This window comes from Saccopteryx leptura, chromosome 10, assembly GCF_036850995.1.
Source record: "Saccopteryx leptura isolate mSacLep1 chromosome 10, mSacLep1_pri_phased_curated, whole genome shotgun sequence".
Lineage (NCBI taxonomy): Eukaryota > Metazoa > Chordata > Mammalia > Chiroptera > Emballonuridae > Saccopteryx > Saccopteryx leptura.
Window position 1 is genome coordinate 48,039,334 of NC_089512.1, and position 24,888 is coordinate 48,064,221.

A 24,888-nucleotide genomic window follows, 5' to 3' on the forward strand; every position below is an offset into this window, starting at 1 on the left:
GCAGGGAAGATTAAACAAATATTATGAATGTAGCTCTCAGTAAAAAAAAAAAAAAAAATTATGAATGTATTCAAAGTGCTTAGTAATATTCTGGCATATAGTGAAGTAGTCAATAAATGATAGTTATGATTATTATTATTTGATTATTAATCATTTAACAAGCATTTATTAAGTACTTATTCTGGGACAGTTGCTGTGTTTTGATTTTATTCTAATTACAACTAATTTAAAAGTCTATATCTAAATTTCTATCTATACCTATTTATACTGTATAGTCCTGACCAAGGGTGAGAAACAGGAACCCCAGGTTATTGACCTATGGGACTAGCAGTTGTGCAATATTTTACAGGATATCAATTTTTCCTTGATCTGCATATGTATAACTATGAAAACAATTCCTCCTTCTTGTACCCTATTCTTCCTGCCCACTCAACAGCAGAAACGCACATGATCACTCCAAGGGCAGCTGTCCAAAACTGCTTCGCAGAGAAAGAACATGGCTGGGATTGCTGGAAAAGGAAGAAGCTGCTATATAGGTGGTTTGGGCAGCCAAGCCAGACTCAAGAGAATAAATGAGGAGGCTAGATGACTTGCCATCTGTGGCCATTGTATCAATATTTATAGCTTTTCTGTCATTAGGAAGGTGATGGCAGTCTGCCTAGAAAAATATATTGTAAAATCCAGTGAATTTCCTCCCCCATGTCTTGGAAGTTTGGGAAGAACTGTAATGGATTCCAAACTGTTTTGAATTAACAAAAAGAGCTTTTTCCTGTTGTGGAGTTCCAGCTGGAACCCTTCTATGCTTTTCTTTACCAAGCAGCAAATGCTCAAAGGGGCAAAGTGTCCAATGGAGTGTCCTGGAGCTTGTCAGCTTTACTGAGCTTTCCACTTGGCTTTGGTTGCTGGGTAGGTCTTAGGAGTTTGCATGTGTGGCTGGCATGATGCTGTGGCACCAGCTGCAAACATGCCCTTGCTGGAAGCAGTTTTATTACTCTTGACGCCACCGATCCAGTCAGTGAGACTAGAGGGAGCAAGGGAAACTATTACTCATCATAAATACCAAAGAATAAGGTATGGATCGTGGGTACATCAATACTTTAGAAAATATCATGAAGGGAGCATCGGTTGCAGCCCCCAACACAAAAGTAAGCGAGCTGATCATGATCCACTAGCCGGGTAGCAGAGGGCAGGGTATGTGGCAGAGGGCATTTGGATGTGGCAGAACACCTAGGTTTCAGTCCTAGTTCTACTGCTCACCGGTTGTTAGATCTTAGGCAAACTGCTTACATCTATGACTGTCACTTCTCTTTCTATAAAATGAGACTTGTCAGGATGTAATAGAGGAATGTATATGGAATGCTTTTAAAATGTACACAGTGCTCTCCTTTGTTTCCAGAGTGTTGATGTTCTTTTTAGTTTCATTTTTGCCTGAGGCTCAGAGGAGAAAGAAAAAGAGAGAAAGAGAGGAGAAAAACTTGAGAACTGGGTCATCTTTCTCACAACCTTGGTTTGAAAGCTGAGTAAATAGTAGAGATGCTAAACACCAGGACAATCTAAGTCCCACATCTAATGGTATCAGCAGTTTCCAGGGTTGAAGTTGAGTGACAGTGATCTTACTATAGCAACTCTAGTTTCCTCAGCAAATACTTGTTGGGTCAAATCAGGTACTTTCATCCAAAAAAATCCCCTTTAGATCTTCTGGGGTCCCCTTTAATTTCCCCAATTCCTTATCACCCCACTCTTACATCACGCTCATCTCTCCATTCTTACTTCAGTCTAGGGTCATAGTACCTTGACTAGATTCTTCTGTGATTTCTAAACAAATGAGGTCAATGGATGCCTGTCAAAAGTGCTTTTGCCCTGAAATCACTAAATCCATTTATAGACATCAGAATAAGTTGTAGAGGAGAAAATAATCAGTCTTGTTAGGATAAAAAATTGGTTGACTAACATGAATGAGTTCCTGTTCTGGAAAACCTGATAGGAAAAAAAACCCCAAACTAATTGAAAGATTATATGTCACACTCTAATAAACACAATCTGAGATACTGATTTTGCCATCTCCAGAAGACTGGGATTCTGATCTTACTGGAATCCAGTATTTGGATTGAGAAGGACTTAAGCAGTTCTTTCTCTGGCATGTACCCAATCAGCTTCTCTGTGTAAAGAAGAGAATCAAACAAACATGGGGTCTAGCTTATTCATTGTTATCTAATGACTGTAAGTAGACTTCATCTACAAAAGCAAATTTTGATCATGGAAGGGCTTTCCTTTAGTGATATGTTAGTCAATGGTAAATTCTATATTTTTAAAGGAAGTCTAAAATTATTCACAGAGCTTTCCTCTTATTATAACCACAGATATAAGATTTTAATAATCTATGGTTGGCTGTTACCTTCAGATTTTCTTCATTGTTGTGAGGATTCAGTGAGATCTAGATATTGGTCACTGTGAAGAGAGTTGGTGTAAGGCTAAAGGAACTTGTTTATACACCGTCTACAGTTAAATGACACCACCTTTAATTTTCATAATTGAAAATCAAAGCTTGCCTAAAATATCAATTACCTTGAACCAAATTATTCACAGAACTGTTTTTTGGCTAATTATCGAAAATATTAAAGGCCTAATACATCAATGATTCTTAAATAATCTAGCTTGTGAAACACAAGCAGTAATGGCATTTTTCTAGATGAAACCACACTGTTGTCTCATGTGCCCATAAAACAACACTACTCAGGTTCAAAAGCCCAGAATTATTATGATTGCTTCTTTTTCTTTTCTTTTCTTTTTTTTAGTGTGAGAGAGATAGGGACAGACAGACAGGAAGGGAGAGAGATGAGAAGCATCAATTCTTTGTTGTGGCACCTTAGTTGTTCATTGATTGCTTTCTCATATGTGGCTTGACTGGGGGGCTACAGCCAAGCCAGGTAATCCTTGTTCAAGCCAGCAACTCCTTGTTCAAGCCAGCAACCTTGGGCTCACGCCAGCACCTTGGGCTTCAAGCCAGTAACTTTGGGCTCAAGCCAGCAACCATGGGTCATGTCTATGATCCCACACTCAAAGCCAGTGACCCTGTGCTCAAGCTGGTGAGCCTGCGCTCAAGCTGGTGAGCCTGCGCTCAAGTTAGATGAGCCCACGCTTAAGCCAGTGACCGCGAGGTATGTTTCCTGGTTAGAAACTAAGCATTTTTGAATGGCTTATTCCAAAGGCCTCCCTTAGCATCTGTGGTGGGAATACAAACTGGTACCAACTTTATGGAAAACAATCTGTCAACAATATAACAAAAGACTTAAAAATGTTCATAGCTGTCTCCCAGAAATTCTATTTCTGGTCATTTGGAATGACAAAATAATCTCAAATTTGAAGAGAAACATAAGAATGTTCACTACAGCAAAGTTTGAAACACATTTTAAATATTATTTTTATAGGTTTTTATAATTATAAGCAACCTAAACATAAATAAGGAGATAATTTAGTAGGAAATAAGGCTTTATAAAATGGAATATTTTATAGTCATTAAAATGGTAACATATATGCTAGCATGTACATAGAAACTTTTTGGTAGGGGAAACAGGACTTTGTGAGTCTAGTTTTATTCTGAGGAAAAAGACCTTTACTTTTCATTTCCACATTTCTGCACTTTGTGAATTATGTAATGACCAAGTATCACATTTATTTTTAAAAATATTAACAAAGAATATATAATGACATGGGAAAATGATTAAGTGAAGAAAGGAATACATACATGGTATATATATTATGCTTAGAAAAGTATCTTAGAAATATATCAAATGTTAATAATTTTATTTCTATTTTTCATTAAAAATAAAATGTGCCTTAAAGAATTAGCTAGTAAAACAATATTAACTTGTTTTCTAATCTGGTTTTTCAAAATTTAATCTTTTTCTTTTAGTGAACCTCAAATAATCTGGATCTTATTTTTGTTTGCTGAATTAATCACAGCTCCAGGAGGATCCAAGGTTAATATGTTTAAGAAGTAGATTCAGTCAAGATAGTAAAACATGTTGGATAGTGTATTTTTGTTACATTAAATATAACACCAAAATAATCATTTTTAAATGAGTTACAACTTGACACTGTACTTAAGATAAGACTCCAGAGTAACCTGTGCCATATTGTTATCTATTTGCATCCTAGTCAGGTAAAGGGCAGTATCAGTATAGACTCTGGAGCCAGACTGCCTGTGCTTATAATCCTGGCTCCATCTTTTGCTATAGCTAGGTCGCCCTGGGCAAGAGACTGAACCATTTAGTGTTTTAGCTTTCTTGTTTGCAAAACAGTACTTACCTCATTGGGTTGTGAGAATTAAATGAATGTGTATTAAGTGCTCACAACACAGTAAGTACTTAGTAAGTGTTTGCTGTTATTATTATTATTACTAATACACTATGAACCTGATTTCAAAAGCATTCTTCACTCAAGTAATTGGACAATCAAGGACAATAAAGTGGGTTGTGCTCTTTATAATATCTTGTACAGTTACACTCAGCTTGTATCTGTATTTGTAGGACACTGCCACCACACCACATCAGTTTTTACAAACAGAGGATATTCTGTAAGTACACATAAAAAGCTCACCTGAACTCCTTTCAGTAATGAAAACTTGTCATTAAAAACAACTTTTATAGAATGAGATAACAGTAAAACTTTCTTCTATTTACATTGGAAACATGTGAGAGGCCAATGAAAGTAGCATTTAGTATAAAACTTGGCTTTTGGAGTTGGTTAATTAGATCATGAACTTGCAAGGCCAAAAATACAATGAATTGCTATATAATTCAATTTATTTCTCTGTTCTCTGGTTCAGATTGCATTCTTAACCACAGCCAAACAACTCACAAAGGTGCTTCAAGGGAAGCAATCAAAGGAATCTACGTGAGAGAGTAGGTAGAGGTCAGTAGATAGTATATATGCCTTGATTTCTGATACTGGAAAAACAACCCAAAGAAATACCTTACTGATCATGGGACAGGAGCATAATTTGACCAAAAACCACTTAGTAGTGCTTTCTGTATGTCAAGTGAGCACCATCTTAAGCAAAGCTATACATGTCATTACTTATATGAAATGGATACAGGAAAAAAACAAGTAAAAAGAAAATAGAAAAAAAAAGGAAAAGAGGGCATTTGTTTTCCTTATTTGAATTTGACTGGAAAAAAATAGAAAAAAAAAGGAAAAGAGGGCATTTGTTTTCCTTATTTGAATTTGACTGGAAAAAAATAGCATGAGGGTTAAAAGAAGAGAACCTGGGTTAGCCACAGCCTTCAAAAAACAAACCTATGATATTCTTTCTTGGTATTTTACACGCGTGGTGCCACTTCCTTGGCATTATACCATTGTCATTTTCTATATGAAAAGTGCAGTGAGTACAAAGAGAAAGGAACATTGACTAACACTAGGAAGTTCAAAAAAATTTCAGCCATTCCACCACCATGCCACCCTCTTTCATGGAAGACCAAAGATGAATCTTACCTCCACTTAGAATAATGACGGCTATAAATATTGCCAAGTCGCTGTCATCTAATTCCAGTGCATTGAACTTCACAGCAAACTCAAACTTGGGCTCCATAAAGTCACCAAAGGGCTTTCTCAAGCTCTTTAGAAACTCCCTTGTCATGAATCCTTGGCCCTCTGATATGAGAACCCCATCTTTATTCATCAAGGAAGCCAGCATTGTGTAAATGATCTCATGGACGCCATATTTTAGAAGAGTTACTTGGTCATTCAAGTCAAGGTTTACAAAACCAGGAATACTTTTGGCATACTCTGTGATCTCTTGCACAGCTTCTACTGAGCGAAACTGACACCCCTGAAATATGCGGATAGCCACCTCTTTGCTCTGCTCATGCAAGGGGGTGATGTGTTTGAACTTAATTTTATCTTCTCCCATCATTAAGGAATTCATGTCATAGATAACAAATGGCTGCAAATAAAAAAAAGAGAAAAAGTAGCTGAGTTGGAGATTTCTAATTCACAGTGAACAGCACCCCAATTTCATTATACATATTTGCTTTAATAACTAAAATCTTTAAAGTCAACAACATTTAATAATAAAAAATACTCTTATCTCTTGATTATTCCTCCTAATTGTCATCTGGGACCAAAGATATTTAACCAGTTTTGGTCTTCTCTTCCTTCAATTTATCCTGCAACAATTTACCTATGACTGGCTAATAGTTCCAATTTCTGTTGTTTGAGGAGTGTTTGTTGTTGATTTTAAAAATGATAAAAAAATCTAGGCCCTGGCTGGTTGGCTCAGTGGTAGAGCGTTGGCCTGGCGTGCAGAAGTCCCGGGTTCGATTCCCGGCCAGGGCATACAGGAGAGGCGCCCATCTGCTTCTCCACCCCTCCCCCTCTCCTTCTTCTCTGTCTCTTCCCCTCCCGCAGCCAAGGCTCCATTGGAGCAAAAGATGGCCCGAGCGCTGGGGATGGCTCCTTGGCCTCTGCCCCAGGCGCTAGAGTGGCTCTGGTCGCGACAGAGCAATGCCCCGGATGGGCAGAGCATCGCCCCCTGGTGGGTGTGCCGGGTGGATCCCGGTTGGGTGCATGCGGGAATCTGTCTGACTGCCTCCATGTTTCCAGCTTCAGAAAAATACAAAAAATCTACTGTTTATCTTGGCTTTCAATGGAATGTTTTTAACTTTCTTTCAATAAAAAAATCATTTCAGCAATCCAAGGTTAAAAAGACTACTTGAATATAACGTAATCTTGCACGTTTAGATTAAATCTACTAAAATCTCAAATGAAACACAGTGTGCATGTAAAATATACTTAACTATAAAAAAAATCAGTCTAAAAGCAGATTAGGAATATTGAGCCAAGAAAATGTTTATGTCTTTTTTTTAATGCTCTGGAAGCAATCTGTTTCAGTAAGAGCAGATGTATAAGATCTGTGGGTAAGTGCTGCAAAAAGTGGCAAAATAAGAGTTTTGAACTTATTTTTCAAAATATCTGTCATTAAGAGTCAAATAATCAATAAAACATGTGCGTCAGTTACTCAGGTTTGCAATAGGCATCTTTAAAAATTATATAATCCTCCTTTTACTTGTTTTTAAGACATTATTATTAAAAGAGAAAAAAGATCAAGCACATTTCCATTAATTATTGTACAAAGCTTGAAAGCATCTGAGATCATTACTTTTAGCTCAAACAGCATACCAAACAAAAGTGAATCAACCCTAGTGAACGATTCAGAACCTGTTTGTACCCTTACTACAAAAAGAGCATTAAACTTCAAGATGAAATATTTTACACAGGTAATCCCAGAATTATCAATGTGATTATTAGACTGACACTAAAAAATGTTTTAGTAGTAGCACAATGCTAATAACTATTCTATAAAACACTTCTATAATTCAAATCTGAAATAAATGAAAAATATGTAGAATCTGCCCTTGTGATAGAATTATTTTAGAATCACAAAGCATGGTAAAATCCTTTTCATTTATATATCAATTATTACATAATAAAGTGGATCTTATAATTCATAGTAAAACTATTTTGAACTGTGTAACCAAGAAAGTACATAAATCTAAGTTAAATAACTTCTAGTATCATAGTAATATATACCCATGAGTAGAAAATTTAGAAAAAAAATAACTATAGAAGTATTTTTTAAAAAAGAATAGCTACAAATAATATCACCACTTAGAGATTAGTGATTAAGTTTTAAGGTGGTACAACGTGGATGATCCATTTCTTGATTCTTTTTTTAATTGGATTTATTGGGGTGACATTGGTTAATAAAATTATATGGGTCTCAGGAGTACCATTCTATAATACATTATCTGTACACTGCACTGTGTGTTCACCACTTGAATGCAATAGGCTGCTTTAAAAAGCCAGTTGTGTTAGTCATGAAATGATCTCTTTCATTTCCTTCTATAGATCTAATCAAAGGTTTGTGGTCATTGTGAAAACTCTCAAGGCTACTCTGGTTGAGGAGGGGCAGCACTTTATATACATTGACTATACTGAACTATATAAGGAATTAAACCCCCCATCCTAGTTCAATGAGTACACAGAAGCACTGGAATAAAAGTTGAGGGAACTTGAGTTCTAGCTTTTGTCTTGTGGTTAACTATGTGACTTTAGGAAAGCCATTTATCTTTCTTAGGCCCCAGATTTCTCAGTTGAGGGGAGTGCTTTAAATAGGAGTTTATCATCTTTTTTCTTGAGGATATTCTAGTTGCATTTTTCAGAAGCAGAGTGTGTGTGTGTGGAGTATCCATATGTGCGGTGTATGAGTGGATATCTGTGAATGTGCACGCACACTGAACATGAAGTCTTGTGCTAAAAATAAAGTTTCTTTTCAGCAGAGATGCTGCGAATTTTCTCCAGATTGGCAAGAGCAAGTGGGTACAATGAGCGGCAGCTGTAGCCAGCTTCAAGACCCACTGGTTTGGAGCTACCTTGAATTTCTACGAGTCTGTAATTTTCACTAAACTATTAATTCTGTTCTACACTGAAGAAAATAACACTAATACTAAGGACTCTTAGATGCTGAGTAAATTTCCAAACTTGCATATTATTCTAGCATCCTTCACAGGAGTTATTCCAGAAATTCTCACTTAAAAAAAATGGATTTATTGGGAAATTCACTTCACTATGTTGTTTAGCAAACTGAAACGGAGGACAGATGTGAGGACATAAGAGTCACTTTGCCTGGTGGCTCAAATTATTCAAGTAAATAATGAGCAAATAGTGCTTACTATGTTTTGGGACATTTTGCTTTATTTTTTTCCTCCTACTTCAGGGTAGAGTGGATAGTAAGTCACATCAGTTAAAATGTGCTGAGTTTCCTCAGAATGCCAGATCCTAATCATGAGAAAAACTTGCTTTTATAGAACCTAGAGAAAGTGTGGTTTCTGCCCTCCAGGAGTTTTGCAGCTTATATAGTTTATATTAATGAAATACTAGCTTTCTTTTGCCATGAGGATCTCATGGTATGCATACCTGCAAAGTCCACCTGCACATGCATGAGAACAGATTACACAGATATAAAACCATCACCTCTTTGCACATGGAAAGACTGTACCTAGAACTACCCACTTCAACTTTTAGACAAGCTTCTGCTCAACAATTTGGTTTCTGGGCACAGAATAACTACGTAAAATTCTTTTACCTCCATGTAAGCAATTTATCTGGAACTATGCCCTGATAAATCACCCTGTGACTCTTCCCCTTGACTTCCCCTGTCCCCTCATATAAAGCCCCAGGTTCCTGTTTTTGAAACTCTGTGATAGTTGAGCATAGGGCACAAAATCCTGCTAATTTTCTCTCCCAATTTAACAACAATGTGACTTTAACCCGTTGGCAATCAATGTTGGTCAGGATTTCCTGGCAGTAAACACTCAAGGACAGAGAAAGGAATCTGCACCCCCACCGTTATGCCAAACCATTCCAGTGTTTTTTTGTTTTTTTTTCTTGTTGTTGTTATTGTTTTTTTAATCCCTTCAGCATTTTGAAAAAGTGATGAACTGGCAGAAAATTCTGGGTATTGACATGCAAATAAATACCAGGTAGACTTTTTGTTTTTCCCAGTCAAATTGGATTATGCTGCTTTCATTGCATTTTTGAAATCTGCATGGATCCTTTCAGCCTCTATGTGGATCTGTCAGACTGCAAGAGTGATCACTAGACACGATCTGCTCTTCTTTGCCCCCAATTCACCAATTCTTAGATAGCTAATAGTAAACTTGCACACCTCACAGTGAGACCTTCTTAACCTGAAAGCTGACCTCTTAAAACTACAGGTAGAATTAGGTCTGTGGAATTTATCTTGAATCATTAATTTAACATTACACTTCTGGTAAAATATTACATTTCTGTATTTTCTACACAGCAAAGGGAAGCCTTATATGTTCTATTATCTTGTACAGTATCATCTGATAATTTGCCATTATAAGAGGAACCATATCATCTTCAAATTTGGTCTTAACGATTTTACACTTCTAGTTTGGGGCTAACAATTTATCTTCGTAAAGTCTATTAAATGGCTAGATAAGCATCTCTGCTTAACAGGAAAGAATGCTTAATTACATCTAGGACATTATCAGGGACAGATACAGGATTTGTGGGGCCTAAAATACACACAGTTGTTGAGTACATTTACAACAATTCTTGGGTTCAATAATACAAATTCTAAGAACAAAAGTGAATCTCAGGTTCTTCCCAGCACATTCAAAGGGGCTCTGTGTAAGGGAGGTGAGGTGCCCTGAAGCTTAAGCTTCATTATGACTTTATTATAACTTCATTATAACTTCCTGGTGACTTTGCCTCTGGCCATTATGATGCTTGCACTCTTATATTAGACAGACCAGAAAAAGATGAGAATGAAATGAAGAAAATTGTTTTGGAATACAATGTTTTTCCAGAGAAGCAAAAATGGTTTCTGTAGGGGGAAATTACAGAAAGGTTTTCTTTCAAGAGACACAGCAAATGTCCTTTATGTTTATATATTTTGATTTTCAAAAATGAGTCCACATATCAAAGTTAGGATGGGATTCAGGGTACTGTTTTATATAGATAATTAAATTTAGTTAAAGATCTATAGCATACCTTCTATGTAAAACACAAAGGTCCTGGGAAAAGCTGGCTAATAATGAAAAAATAAAACAACAGTGTTCCTTATTAAACCAATAGTATTAGTATTTTAATATGCAAGTTATGAAAGGGTTTAAACATGAACACTTTAAGTTTACAGCTCCTTGAAAAAAACAGCAAACTAAAAGATGTAAATGAGAGAGTCAACTAGTAAAACATAGATTATTCCAGTGATTTCTCCCATTTGGTAGATTGAAATTAGTGTAGTAGACCCTATCTCTGTACTTTTCATACAACATTAGGGTGGTTAATTCTTTTGTGGACCAGCACAAAATACCTTGTAGACCCGTGGTTGAAAACCACTGTAGTAGATAACTCTACCTTCTTACAATCACTTCGTAATGATTAAGAAGAGTTAAAAATGGCCAAAAATATGTGTGTCCCATTTGGTGGGCTTCCTGATATTCTTAGTTTTTTTACAAATTAGAGCAAACGCTCAAGGAAGAAAATTGAATTCTTAGGGCCCATCTTCATTTTGTTTCCTTCTTCTTTATACTTCTGATCGACTTTCACTCTTTTAAACATACGTGGTTCTCCTTGATTAGCTATAGTGGGTGAATGTTAATCCAAATGTACTGATTGAGTTTCCTAAACTTCCTAGTTTCTGCCCCTGTTGTTCCTATTTTCTTCTTGTTGAGAACCTTGAGATTTACAGAACTAAAGGGGTCTTCAGAAATAACCTACATCATCATTCTCTGATTAGGTATGAATAAATTGAAGCCAGGAGATATTCCCAAGTTGAGTAGCTATTCACAGCAAACCTGAACTAGAACTAGATCTTCTTCTTTCTTTCTGTAGCTTTCTACATGACTTCCTCACTTTTCCTCTTTTAAATAAAATGACTATTCTGAGAGGAATTGTGATTTTTAAACTAAAGCTCTTATATACTAGGATCTTAAGAGGCAGTGCCTTTTGAACTATTATATCCTGGAGGTGCTAGTTAAGCACTGTATGTGATTCAAGTTAAGTTTGAAAGTTTTTAAATGTAATTCTGTTTTCTTGCATGATTTACAGATTTAAGGCAAATGGAAAATTAATAGGAAGAATTATTCACATTCTAATGAACTAGCAGGCAGTTGCTGCTCTTCAAAAACCATTGACTGCTGCCCTGGCTGGTCGGCTCAATGAATAGAGCATCGGCCCAGCGTGCAGATGTCCAGGGTTCAATCCCCGGTCAGGGCACACATGAGAAGTGACCCATCTGCTTCTTTTCTCCTCTTTTTCCCCCTTCTCTTTCTCTTCCCCTCTTGCAGTCAGTGGCTCGATTGGTTTGAGTGTCAGCCTCGTGTGCTGAGGATAGCTTGGTTGGTCTGAGCATTGGCCCTAGACCGGGATTGGAGGGTGGCTCCCAGTTGGGGAGCATGTGGGAGCCTGTCTCTCTATCTCTCTTCCTCACTTAAAAAAATAAAGGAATAAAAATAAAAACCATTGATCGCCAGTCAAAATGTTACTAAGCTGGCAAACAATGGAATTGGCCAACCAAATCTAATTGTGAAAAAAAATCCAAGTACTCTTCTTCTTAACTATGTAGAATATTGTTTATTTATCGTCTGAAAGAACACAATTGGTTCAGATATATTTTTAGCTATTCATGACAGTCCTGGCAATAAAGGAATTTATTTTATTAATATTAATATATAAATTAATGATCCCAGGAGCCAAAGTTCTTTAGTAGCCATTGAAACAAAACAGCACTCTATCCTGCTTTTTATTTATGCTGGGGTTCCGTGGTCCCTTTTCTCTGAGGATTTGTCTGTTATCTTCCTCCTCAGGAGAACAAATTCCAGCTCACTCAGGCTTTTCACAGATAAAGGGGAAAGAGACCACACTTTGTTCAGCTGTAAGTGTAGGATTTAAAAGCACAGATATATCTTCCCAACTGTTTGAGTTATTAGATTTGATGGACACTGTAAATTTTAGAATAAGAAAATTTAAAGGGTACAGACTATTTTCACAAAAGTTTACATTTATATATTGGTTTTATTAATCAGTAGTTTCATATTTCATATGCTATTTAGAAGAACTGCTTCATAATGGCACTGTTTTGCTCTTGTAATTATAAAAACAGTGACAGTATCTATCACAAGCAATGTGATGCTTGGGGATGCAAAGTCCAATATAGTACAAATAACAAGGTTTATCTTTACTTGCAGACAGAGCACAGCCAGGGCCTCACCATCTCTCAGATATGGAGTAAAAAGTTGGCAGGCACACCAAGGGTTTTTCTACTTATTGTTTTATGACAAACCATGGCATTGAAAGTGGTTTTTGAAAACCACTCTCTGTTTATTTTCATCAATAAACATGGGATCATGTGACAATGATGCACCCAGTGTGATCATCAATTCAGAGTAATGGTCAAACACTGGGAACTTCCAAAGTCCATTCAGTTCCCAAATTGCCTTCAGGAAACTTAGCACCTTAATTCTAGCATATTCAAGGTTTCAGAGTTCAGTACGATCTTTTAAAGAAGGGTGTGGGCTGGAACAGACACTAAAAGGAAAATAGACTGTGGGAGAGTGAGTTCTATTCCTATTTGAGGGTGGCTAAAAGGTCCTGAAATTTTTCTCCCATGATCCATGTTTGGTGATTCCATGTCCCATTGTTCCCTAGCCCTTAGCCTTATTCCCAAGCATTATTTTTGGAGGCACAAAATAAAAAGTACATCCCAAAGACATGGTGTTAAAGTTAAAAATATAAGAGAAGAGCAGGAACATTTAATTTGTCCATTTATCTGTTTTGAAAGGTGCAAATTGTACCAGGGAATAAGATATAGAACAAGGAAGTTAAGTTGGCAAGGGAGAAGCCCTGCTTGGCCTTCAGGCAATTACTGGTGCTGGGCCCGAGAGGAAAGATTAGCAGGTGTTCCACAAATGAGATAGAATAAGCAATGGCTAAATTGAGCAGCAAGATAAATTTAAATAATGGCCTCTTTGATAAAGCCATTTTCTTTTCCAAAGGTTCTTGGTAACTGGTAACTGGTCATCCCTCTATGAGCAGCCTATCCCAGATTTGCCTAACCAACATTATTCATGTCACTTCAAGCAGGGTGTATAATGAGACCCAAACTGCTCTACTTACCAGCCATAGCCATTTTTTTTCATATTTCTCAACCTCTTAAGAATTCATACTTCTGCAAAACTTTTCCAATCAATTCAAATCTTAACTTTCATAAGTTTTCGCCAAGAGATAACATAACACCCCTGAGAAAGATGCTATCAAATGAATAACATGATCATGTAAGATAAAAAACAAATCTCTAGTCTCATTGGAAATCACATTTTGGATTTTTCCCCCTCTCCCATATTTCTCTCTAAACTATTTCTTTCTACCAGTGCTTAATTTGATTTTGCAAGATAAGGAGAAAAGAAAGAGCCAAGCAATTCTATTTCAGTTTTGTGTAATCAGGGAATGGATTATCTTAATTTGACCTAGTATCTCTTTTCAGACCTTAACAAGAAGCAATTCTGCCTTTATCCAGATCATTAATGATGTCCAGTTTGGTGAGTAAATATTAGGCTAGTTAGAGGCCCTCTGTTGAAAGTCCAGAATTTCAAAGGGCATAGGCAACAGTTTTTAATTCAATTAAGCAAATATATCCTGAATAACTATTTTGGGTAAAGTCACAGTTACTATAGGGGAAAAAAAGAAAAACATTTGGCCTCTAAACTTAAAATGCTTATAATCAAGTATTTTGCAGCCCTCTCTCTTAAAATAGCTTAATATTTATCTCATAAACAGCCTGTAATTATTTTATTTTTAACTCAAAGATTTAGAGCCAAAGAGTCAACGGGTGTGAGGTTTTAAAGCAATCTACAGTGGTTTGGGCTCTGTGCCCTTCAGTAACGCAGAGAAGAGTATGTTGGCCACTGTAAATTTAAATTCTTGACTGCTGGGGAATTTTTTTTTTTTAACTGCCTTCCTCCTGTCTTTCAGGTACCATTAAATTGAAGGCTTTCCAGCGTGGATTGCAGGTCTGGATTGAGAGATAAAGAAAAGGTGTGAAAGCAGTTCCTGGGAATTAAGTGGCCTGAGGCAAACCTGTAAACAGTTTGTTTTAGGGCTCTTTCCATGTCATCACTGCTTTCCCAGTTCTGGGGCTCTCAGCCTCCACATCCCTATCCCAAACTGGTTCACATCAAACTGTTGTAATCTGCTTTAAATTGTTAACCCTCTTTAGCCACATCAAGCTAGCTTTCCTTTTATTATTCTCCCTTTAAATGAAAAGTTTATTTTCCATAGTCAAATCTGCTATGTAGAGGTCTTCATTTGATTTGGTTTTTTTCTCCCAATTTTTTCACTTAATGAATATGCAGACTTAGCTTTTACTATGACTTACAGTCTGTAAAAGTCTGCAGAAGACAGTCCTCATCACTACAGTTCAGGAAGAACGAAACAGCACAAGGAAAGTTTCCTGACTGTGAATATACTGGATAGCAGAACAGGGTGGAAAAATTCCTGCCATTCTAAAAATTGGTAAAAATAAATCATAACTCAGAACGTTTTCCCAAGGTGAAACTTTCCTAGTGTATAGGTCAGCATGGCTCACTGCTAGCCAGTGGAAAGACTAGCTTCCATTAGGAAATGTCATGTTCAGAGTGTACTGAAGTAGTAGTCAGAAGGCCTGCATTATAGTCTTGATTCTTCCATATGCTGTGTGATCTTAGGGCAAAATGTTTAACCAGCACCCATTTCCTCATTTTTAAAAAGAGGGTAATAATAGGAGCCATAAGATGGTCATGTGTCTTGAACATATGAATGTGTAAGATTTTCTGAAATTGTAAAGAACTGTATACTGGTATACTATTGTTAAGGTATCCATAACTTCTTTTGCAGTTAGAAAACTCATTGTGCTTCTTGGCATTTGGCTCTTTATACAGCAATATCTCACAAGAGTTTTCTTTTTCTATTAGCCGATTCTACTCATGGTTTAGCTAAAAGGACAAAATAACGTATTGAGATCATTGTAAAAATATATGAAAGGGTAATCAAATTTTCCCAAAAATATAACCGAATGGGGAAAATGTTATACATATATGTCATGTAATTGTATGCCTCTCCTAAAGGTGTTCATTTGAAAATAAATGATAGTATAAAAGGGCTATCAAGAACTAGGATGGTGTCTTTTAAATGTGTTCTGTGATTTACTACCCTAAAAACATGCTGCAGAAATGATCATCAAAGTTACTCTGCTTGTGTAAACTGAGATACAGAGATATGATCAGTCTGCAAGCTGTTGTCATAACTGGGACTAGAATTCAGGTGTAGTTTCTATTTTGTTTTAATATAATTCCATGTTGCTTTCTCAGCTTCTTATCAGGGAAGAGTTCTGCTTTGTGGAAAACTTGACTCAATAACAATTATAATCCATTCTGGGTTTTCTATACAGTGGTAATCAAGGAGTTTACAGATGTTTGAGAATCCACTAGATGCTCCACTAAAGCCCAGGCAGCTCAGAGACTCACAGAAGGTAAAATTCATACATGTAATAAAAGAATAAAGCTTCTGGTTACTCAAAATTATCAATAGAGTGCTACAAGAAAAGAAAGGTAATAATATCTGGAATGTATTTTTCTGCCCAATGTGGCAGATTTACTCTAGTAGTTATCCTAAAAGGTAAAATAATGAGAATGAATACCTTTCCCAAATCTAGGTCAGGAAAGTAGGGCTGCATGAATGAATGTAGTTGTGACCACTTATTTTAATGGCAAGGAAAGAGATGAATCCTGGAAAAGGATGGTGGGGTGAAGGAGGCTTGAGTTCATTCATTAAAGTTAAGATGACCTGCATATTTTTATACTATTCTCAAAGAGTTTAGTAGGAGAACTTGAATGACTTTTTCCCTTTTCAAAATAATGTTTATTTATCCTATCTGAAGACATTTCCTTTCCTGTGCTTTAGATTCAGCCTGCAATATGTAATAGCCAACAGCTGAACAGTACTTTGCACGTGTGTGTGTAACATGATTAATCATTTCCTCAAAGGAAATAACAACAACAACAATAAACCCAGCCACCCCAAGTGAAGATGGTAGAAGAGAACTAACTGATTTATCTGTTGTCTTTCCTGTCAAGATGGCCCTCGCCTTTGCTTTGGTCAGCGGGAAGGACTTTATGTATGAGTCATACAAATGTTTTGCCAGGGCCCGAAGATCAGCAGACTCTGGGTTCAGCTGGTCGATATCACTGGAGATCTCTGCCAACAGCTTCTCCTTCTCAGCCTGTGGCATCCGCCCAAACCTGATGGCTATGGAGGAAGAGAAATGACAGAAAGAATCATACTGCTGCTCCTAATGCACACTGTTCTCCCATAGCCCTAGTGCCTACAGACTAACATCCTTCTCCCGTTCACCAATCTCAAGTCCTGGTTTCTATCTACAACTTTGCTCATGTTTTTATTTCACAGCAATAACACAAGCTATCAGTAAAAATTAAATTGTTCACTTTTTTAATTTGAAAAAGTAATGCATGATCTTGCTGGGAAGGTGAAAGAATCTAAGGGCTCAGCAAAAAAAGGAAAGTATATTTACTGACAACCAACTCCTACTCATCTCTTAAGACCCAATTCAAATATCACCTTCTTTGTGAAGCTTTCTCTGATTTCTTTAAGTAGTTTATTATTCCTTCCCATGTACTCCAACGGTCCTTTGTGCAATAATAGCAATGGGCCACGGACCAGTTTAATGTCAGAAAATATTTTCATGGACCGGCCTTTAGAATGGGACGAATAAATGCACAAAATAAAATTATGAGACCAGCATAAAAACTGTGGTATTTTAAAATATAATTGTAGAACTTACGAGACAAGCGTCAAGAGTGAGTCTTAGATGGATGTAACAAAGGGAATCTGGTCATTTTAAAAAAATAAAACATCGTTCAGACTTAAATATAAATAAAACGGAAATAATGTAAGTTATTTATTCTTTCTCTGTGGACCGGTACCAAATGGCCCATGGACTGGTACTGGTCTGCGGCCCAGGGGTTGGGGACCACTGATTTAGGGTACACGTCTATTTGTTCCATTCTAGAATAACAACCTGAAGTCCACAGACAATTCATCTCTGTATCCAGCACTTGACATAAAGTAAGGTGCTAAAAGGATCAACATATTCCACAAATAAAAGGAAGGAATTGTGCAGAATTGAAAGCTGTACAGACACAGGTTTGTTCTCAGGGAGTCTGCACTGTTTTGTCTCTGTTATAAAGAAATATGAATCGTGCTTTCTTTCATATTATTAAGCCAGAGAGTACTTCTATATTTAGTAAAGAGAAGCCATAATTATCCCCCTGACTCTCCAAAATTACCACTTAATGATGTTTGTCAAAAAGACAATTTCCTTAACATTTGGCTTCCTGTGGGGTGAGGAACAGTGAAAAAAGAAGAAAACTAAAGAAAAGCAAGAGGAACAGTTAAGAGAGGTTTGTAGGTCCTAGTTTGGAATAAAAATATCATCCGCTTGAAACTCTTTCAACTCAAATATGTTTTCTTCCTCCCTACCAATACTATCTGCAAAATATTGTTAATTAATTATATTTTAAAAGAGTTATCACACCTTATTCCAGGTGCTTACACATGCTGTTTTATTTAAAGCTTTAAAAATATTTTTTAAAAATTGAGATTATAATTGACATGTAACAATATATTAGCTTTCCAGTGTTTATATATATTATGAAATGATTACCACAGTAAGTCTAGTTAATATTCATCACCATGCATAGTTACAGATCTTTTTTTCTTGTGATGAGAACCTTTAAGATCTACTCCCTTAGCAATTTTCAAATATACAATGTAGTATTATTAACTATAGTCACCATGCTGTACATTACATCTCCAGATCTTATTTTGTAACTGAAAGTTTATATTTTTTGACCCCTTTTACCCATTTCACCATCCTGTCCCCCCCACGTCTGGTCACCAATCTGTTCTTTGTATGCGTGAGTTAGGTTTTTTCCTTTGGTTCCACATATAAGTAAGATCATATGGTATGTGTCGTCTTCTGTCTGACTTATTTCCCTTAGCATAATGCCTTCAAGGTCCATCCATATTATCACAAACAGTAGGATTTCCTTCTTTTATATGGCTGAATAATGTTTATTGTGTATATATACCAAATTTTCTTTAGTCATTCATCCATATATAGACAGGTTGTTTCCACGTCTTGGCTATTATAAATAATACTGTAATGAACGTGGGCGTACAGATACCTTTTTGAATTTGTGTTTTTGTTTTCTTTCGGTAAATACCTAGAAGTGGAATTGCTGGATCATAGGCAAAATACTATTTTGACTAATGCTACTTGGGGGCCACACTTTGAACTCTGCATTTTCCTGTAATAAGGACATTTGGGTATCACATCCAATTTACCCTGTGCACAGCTCTATTATTACACTTGTCATATGGTATCATAGTGATGGGTTTTTATGACAGTATTCTTCCCTAGACTATAAGCTCCTTGAGGGCAGATATTGTCGTGTTAATTTATATCTCTAGCACATAGTGGTGCTCAGTCAATGGTTGTTGAATACTGAAATAAATAAATAGATGGTGCCTTATTATATATTATTATGCTAATGGTAGCGCTTCTACCATAGACATAAAAGCACATGAACATCTGAGTACTTAGTGAATTTTATTTTGGATTTGCTAGAGAAGAGATTGCTTTGTATCCTTGAACCTCAAATTCATAAGTTCTTTTCAGTTGACCCTAACTAAGCTTTATAGTCAACTAATACAAGTATTGTATTGTAGGGGTCTCCTTAGAAACCTCTGTGTTAGAAGGGAAGAGAATCTTATCTCTCAGTTTGGAGTCCTTTAAATTAAATAAGCCTGTATCCATTTGGTAAATTGCCATATTTTTTGGTCAAAAATCTTGTCTCTACTCCCTTTTCCCCATTCTCTTTCTTTATAGTTCCACAGGGATGGACAATAAACAGTTGCTCACATTCTTATTTCAGTCTTCCCAATCCTCTGGCCTGATCTTTAGGTCCCTCAGGATATAATCTCATTACTTATTGTACTCTTGCAAAGCGTTGATCAAAATAATTATCTGTAGTGGTTTCTTTCCTTCTCTGCTATAAAATCTCCACAAAGGCAGGAATCTTGCTCATTATTTTACCCTCAGCACTTAATATAATGTTTGGTAATTGTTAAGTCCTTGTATAATATATGTTGAAATAATATGGGAAATAAACCAGATAACAGATTCCTTCAAAATTCTTCTCTGTGAAGCCAGCCCAATTATTTGTTTCTTTGTACTGTTTTTGTTCCTTGTTCATTAGTAGTTCTCAGTTGAGGAGGGTGAGATTGAAGGGAGGTGGAACATATTAGAATCACTTGTTAACTTATAAAATTATGTATCTGTCACAGGAAATTTTAATATGCCATCTCTACACTCATTGAGGAGTGTATAAAAAACTTGGGGTTTGGGACAGTTTAGAAAAGCTTCCTAAGTGATGGGCTCCTGTTATATGTATATATTAGCTCATGTATCAAACTAGTACCATACTACTATATTGGTTTATGTTGGTTATTCTACTGTATAAGCTCAGGTTTTCTTATCTTTGCATCTGGGCACAACAACATACACATAGTAGGTATAAAGTAAAAACTCGATGAATTAAACTCCAAAAGATCAAGTTTGGAAACAGAAAATGAGACAGTATTTACACTGGGGAAATAATCATAAAAGAAAGCACCAGTAAGAATCATGGCATATTAAAAATAAAAAAAATTTTGGTGTAAAACTTGGAGAAAAGTCAGTTACATAATGAAATAGAGGCGGCCAGAATCACCAACAGTCTTTCACTGTTTAACTTTAGTTATTTAACAGAGCATACAATATTGTCTCTTCGTTAAATGAGTAAGTACTGAATGTCTTTTGTATGCCAGATATTGTTCTAGGCTCTGGTTAAATTTTCACAGATAATAAAATAAAAATATAAACAAAAGCTTACATGTCTAGTAAAACACTTTTTTCCTAATAGGTAGTCCAAAAAGTTAATTTAAAATAAAAAAACAGCCAAAGATAGTCACTTATTACATTTCCTAGTCCTGCTTTTCCATAACCTAACAAAACAGGCAAGAATAACTTATAAAATAATTATTTTAGAATTAGGACATATTAAAGGAGAAGACTTTTGCTACAATATAAATAAAATGTGACTTTGCACTCCTATGTTCACTGAAGCATTATTTACAATAGCCAAGAGTTAAAAGCAGCCCAAATTCCTATCATTAGATGAGTGGATAAAAAAGTTGTGGTACATTTACACAATGGAATACTACTTGGCCATAAAAAGACACAAATCTTACCCTTTTACAACAGCATGGATGAACCTGAAGAGTATTATGCTAAGTGAAATAAGCCAGTCAGAGAAAGTGCCACATAACTTATATGTGAAATAAAAAAAAACAAAACAAAATAAACTAACAAACAAAATAGAAACAGACTCATAGAATACAGAGAACAGAATAACAGCTGTCAGAAGGGCGGTGGGCTGGGGGGCTAGGTGAAGAAAGTGAAGGGATTAAGCAAAAGAAACAAACACCCCCCCCCTAGACCCAGACAACAGTATGATGACTTACCAGATGAAAGGAGGGCTGGGGAGGTAGAAGAAGGTAAAAAGGGAATAAGTGGTGATGGAAGGAGACTTGACTTTGGGTGGTGGACACACAATACAATATACAGATGATGTATTATAGAATTTACACCTGGAACCTATGTAATTTTATTAACTAATATTACTGCAAATAATTCAATAAAAATAAAATAAAATTTAAAAATAAGTAAAATGTAAATTTTTATACATTGAAGTTCCCCCCAAAGGCTAAATCTTATAAACAAATTTTCTGTATTATTAAATGCTCATGCTGCAAATAAAAGGTAATGAACTATTAGTGCAACTAATTACATAGGCAATTTTGGCATTTTTATATACCAGAGGTTCAATAAAAGGAATGAAAAATATATCTGATTTGGTGGGACTAAATTTGCATAAAACATGGAAATCTGAAGTGATACATATAAATTTTTTATTTGTATGCATTTTCTTATGGGAGAAAAAGCTGACTTTACTTTGTTGCTTTTGAGTCCCATTAATAATACCTACCTACCTCAAATGAGGTGATGACACAGGGCACAGAAAATGTTTAACACAGTGCCTTGCATAGTAATGCTTAATAAACGCAGCTTTTATATATATGGATGAAGTGGTCTAGGACAACTATGGTTGCTGTGGGCTATAGACCAGGATAGTAGCCATGACACACTAATTTAGATCCTTTCCCACAGGTAAAGAATAAACCCTGAAAACTTAATCCCTCTATTTGTCTGTCTGTCTACCTACCTATCTACCTACCTACCTATCAACCTACCTACCTACCTACTTAACTACCTATCCATTGATCCATTTATTTATCCACCTCTATCTCTCTTTAAATTATTTATGGAATGGCCCTGGCTGGTTGGCTCAATAGATCCCAGTCAGGGCACATGTGGAAGTCTGTCTCTCTGCATCCCTGCTTCTCACTTAAGAAAAAAATATTTACAGAATGATGTTTTATAGTTAACTAATTAAACCTCAGATTTTACCCACTGGGGGGGAATCTGAGAACCAAGCTAAGGGGGAATTCTCTCTTTGGACTGCTGTTTTTCATAAGACTAAAGTTGGTTCAGTAGTAGAGCATCGGCCTGGTGTGTGGATGTCCTGGGTTCGATTCCGGGTCAGGGCACACAGAAACACCCATCTGCTTCTCTACCCCTCCCCCTCTTGCTTCTCTCTCTCTCTCTCTCTCTCTCTCTCTCTCTCTCTCTCTCTCTCTTCCTCCCTCTCTCTTTCCTCCTCCTCCTTATTCTCCTGCAGCCATTGCTCAATTGGAATGAGTTGGCCCGCCAGGGTGCTGAGGATGGCTCCATGGCCTCTGCCTCAGGTGCTAAGAAAAACTCGGTTGCTCAGCAACGCAGCAATGCCCCAGATGGGCAGAGCATCGCCCCCTAGTGGGCTTGAGGGGTGGATCCTGGTCTGGGTGAATGTGGGAGTCTGTCTCTGCCTCTCCTCCTCTCACTGGAAGAAAAAAGGAAAGGAAAGGAAAGGAAAGGATAGGAAAGGATAGGAAAGGATAGGAAAGGAAAGGAAAGGAAAGGAAAGGAAAGGAAAGAAGGAGGGAGAAAGGGAGGGAGGGAGGGAGGGAGGAAGGGAGGGAATGAAGGAAGGAAGGAAGGAAGGAAGGAAGGAAGGAAGGATGGAAGGAAGGAAGGAAAAGAAAAGGATAAATAAATAAATAAATAAATAAAAGATGAAAGTTCTAAATCAGGGACCAGAAATATAATGGCTGATGTGCCCATATACAAACATATTTTTTCCAAATCTTCTACCATAGCTGATTAATCTTCAAAAAAAAAGAAAGGCCATGGCTGGTTAGCTCAGTCAGTTAAGAGCATCATCCAGAAATGAAAAGATTGTAGGTTCAATCCCCAGTCAGGGCACACATGGGAAGCCACCAGAGAATACATGACTGAGTGGAACAACAAATGAATGCTTCCTTTCCCCTTCCCCTCTTTCCCTTCCTCTCTCTGCTTCTCTAAAAAAAATTAATTAAAGAAAAAAATAAGCGTCGGCCCTGCGTGTGGAAGTCCCAGGTTTGATTCCTGGCCAGGGCACACAGGAGAAGCGCCCATCTGCTTCTCCACCTTCCCCTTCTCCTTCCTCTCTATCTCTCTCCTCCCCTCCCGCAGCCAAGGCTCCATTGGAGCAAAGTTGGCCCGGGCGCTGAGGATAGCTCTATGGCCTCTGCCTCAGGTGCTAGAATGGCTCTGGCTGCAGCAACCAAGCAATGCCCCAGATGGGCAGAGCATCGCCCTTGGTGGGCATGCGAGTGGATCCCGGGCGGGTGCATGCGGGAGTCTGTCTGACTGCCTCCCTGCTTCTAAATTTGGAAAAATACAAAAAACAATAAAAAAAATAAAAAAGAAAAAAAAATTAAGCCCTAGCCAAATAGCTTGGTTGGTTGGAGCATCATCCCAGAGTGCAGAGGTTGTTGGTTTGATTCCCTGGTCAGGGCATGTACAGGAACAGCTCAGTGTTCCTGTCTCTCTCTCCCCACCTCTCTCAAAAACAAACAAACAAACAAACAAAAATAACAGAGAGAGAGAGAGAGAGAGAAGGAAAATGATGCTCTGTGAGTCACGAAGTGAGAACTTTTGGCCTTTCTGGAAGGCAATGGAGTTAATATGGCATTTGAAGTAATCAGAAAGTCTACTTTCTAGTTTCAGGTAGTGGAAAACTACCTAAGTGGCTTAACTCCTCTGGTCTTCAATTGCTTTATCTATAGAATAATGGACTTAGAAAAGAAGATCTCCAAAAATCCCTTCCTTTAGCTCTAATTTTACCTATAAAATTCTATGAACCTCAATAACATAAGACTGGGGGCCTTGCTATGCTTTCTCTTTTAAAAAGTAATAAATGGTGGGGCCCTGGCTGGGTGGCTCAGTGGATGGAGTGTTGTCCCAGTGTGCTGAGGTCATGAGTTTGATCCCCAGTCAGGGCACATATGAGAAGCAACCAATGAGTGCACAATTAAATGGAACAATTAAGTGGGAGAATGAGTTGATGCTGCTCTCTCTATCTCTCCATTCCCCACCCCCTTTCTCTCAAATCAATGGATTTAAAAAAATAAAAGCAATACAGGGTGGCACAAAAGTAGGTTTACAGTTTTTGTATGGAAAATAATACAATAGCTAATAAATAATAAAACAAGAATAAACTCTTTTGTTTTACATACTCACAACTGTAAACCTACTTTTGCCCCACCCTGTATTTGTCTAGTCTTTGAGGCCTTGAAAAAAAAAAAGGACACATTTTGTCTGATCTGGCACATGTCACATAGAGCAACTTCTACGATACTGGCATTGAGTGTCATATTTGGGATAATTAATCACCTACAAAATTCATGAATGTTACTTTTAAAAATAAATTGTCAATATCAGAATCACTATACACCCTTCAGGAAGAATAGGTTTTGTTGAGGCTCATTAATTTCTGGTGAAAGTATATTAGCATACCTTTATGCAATATACTTTTTTTTTTAAAAAAGATTTTATTTATTGATTTTACAAAGAGAGGAAGGGAGGCAGAACGAGAAGTTTAAACTTATAGTTGCTTCACTTTAGCTGTTCATTGCTTGCTTGTTGTATGTGCCTTGACTGGGCAAGCCCAGAGTTTCAAACCTGCAGCCTCGGCGTTCCAGGGTGATGCTCTATCCACT

At 36.9% G+C, this 24,888-nt stretch overlaps 1 protein-coding gene across 8 annotated transcripts in view; it reads right to left on the reverse strand.

Annotated features, from left to right (window-relative positions):
• PPARG (peroxisome proliferator activated receptor gamma) overlaps positions 1–24,888 on the reverse strand; it is a 154,047-nt gene that overhangs the window by 13,864 nt on the left and 115,295 nt on the right. For all 8 annotated transcript variants that reach the window (XM_066351157.1, XM_066351153.1, XM_066351155.1 and 5 more), the window contains 2 exons: positions 16,673–16,872; positions 5,494–5,944 (listed from right to left, as the gene is read on the reverse strand). In XM_066351157.1, the coding sequence (XP_066207254.1) occupies positions 5,494–5,944; positions 16,673–16,872 (651 nt within the window). The remainder of the gene's footprint in view (positions 1–5,493; positions 5,945–16,672; positions 16,873–24,888) is intronic.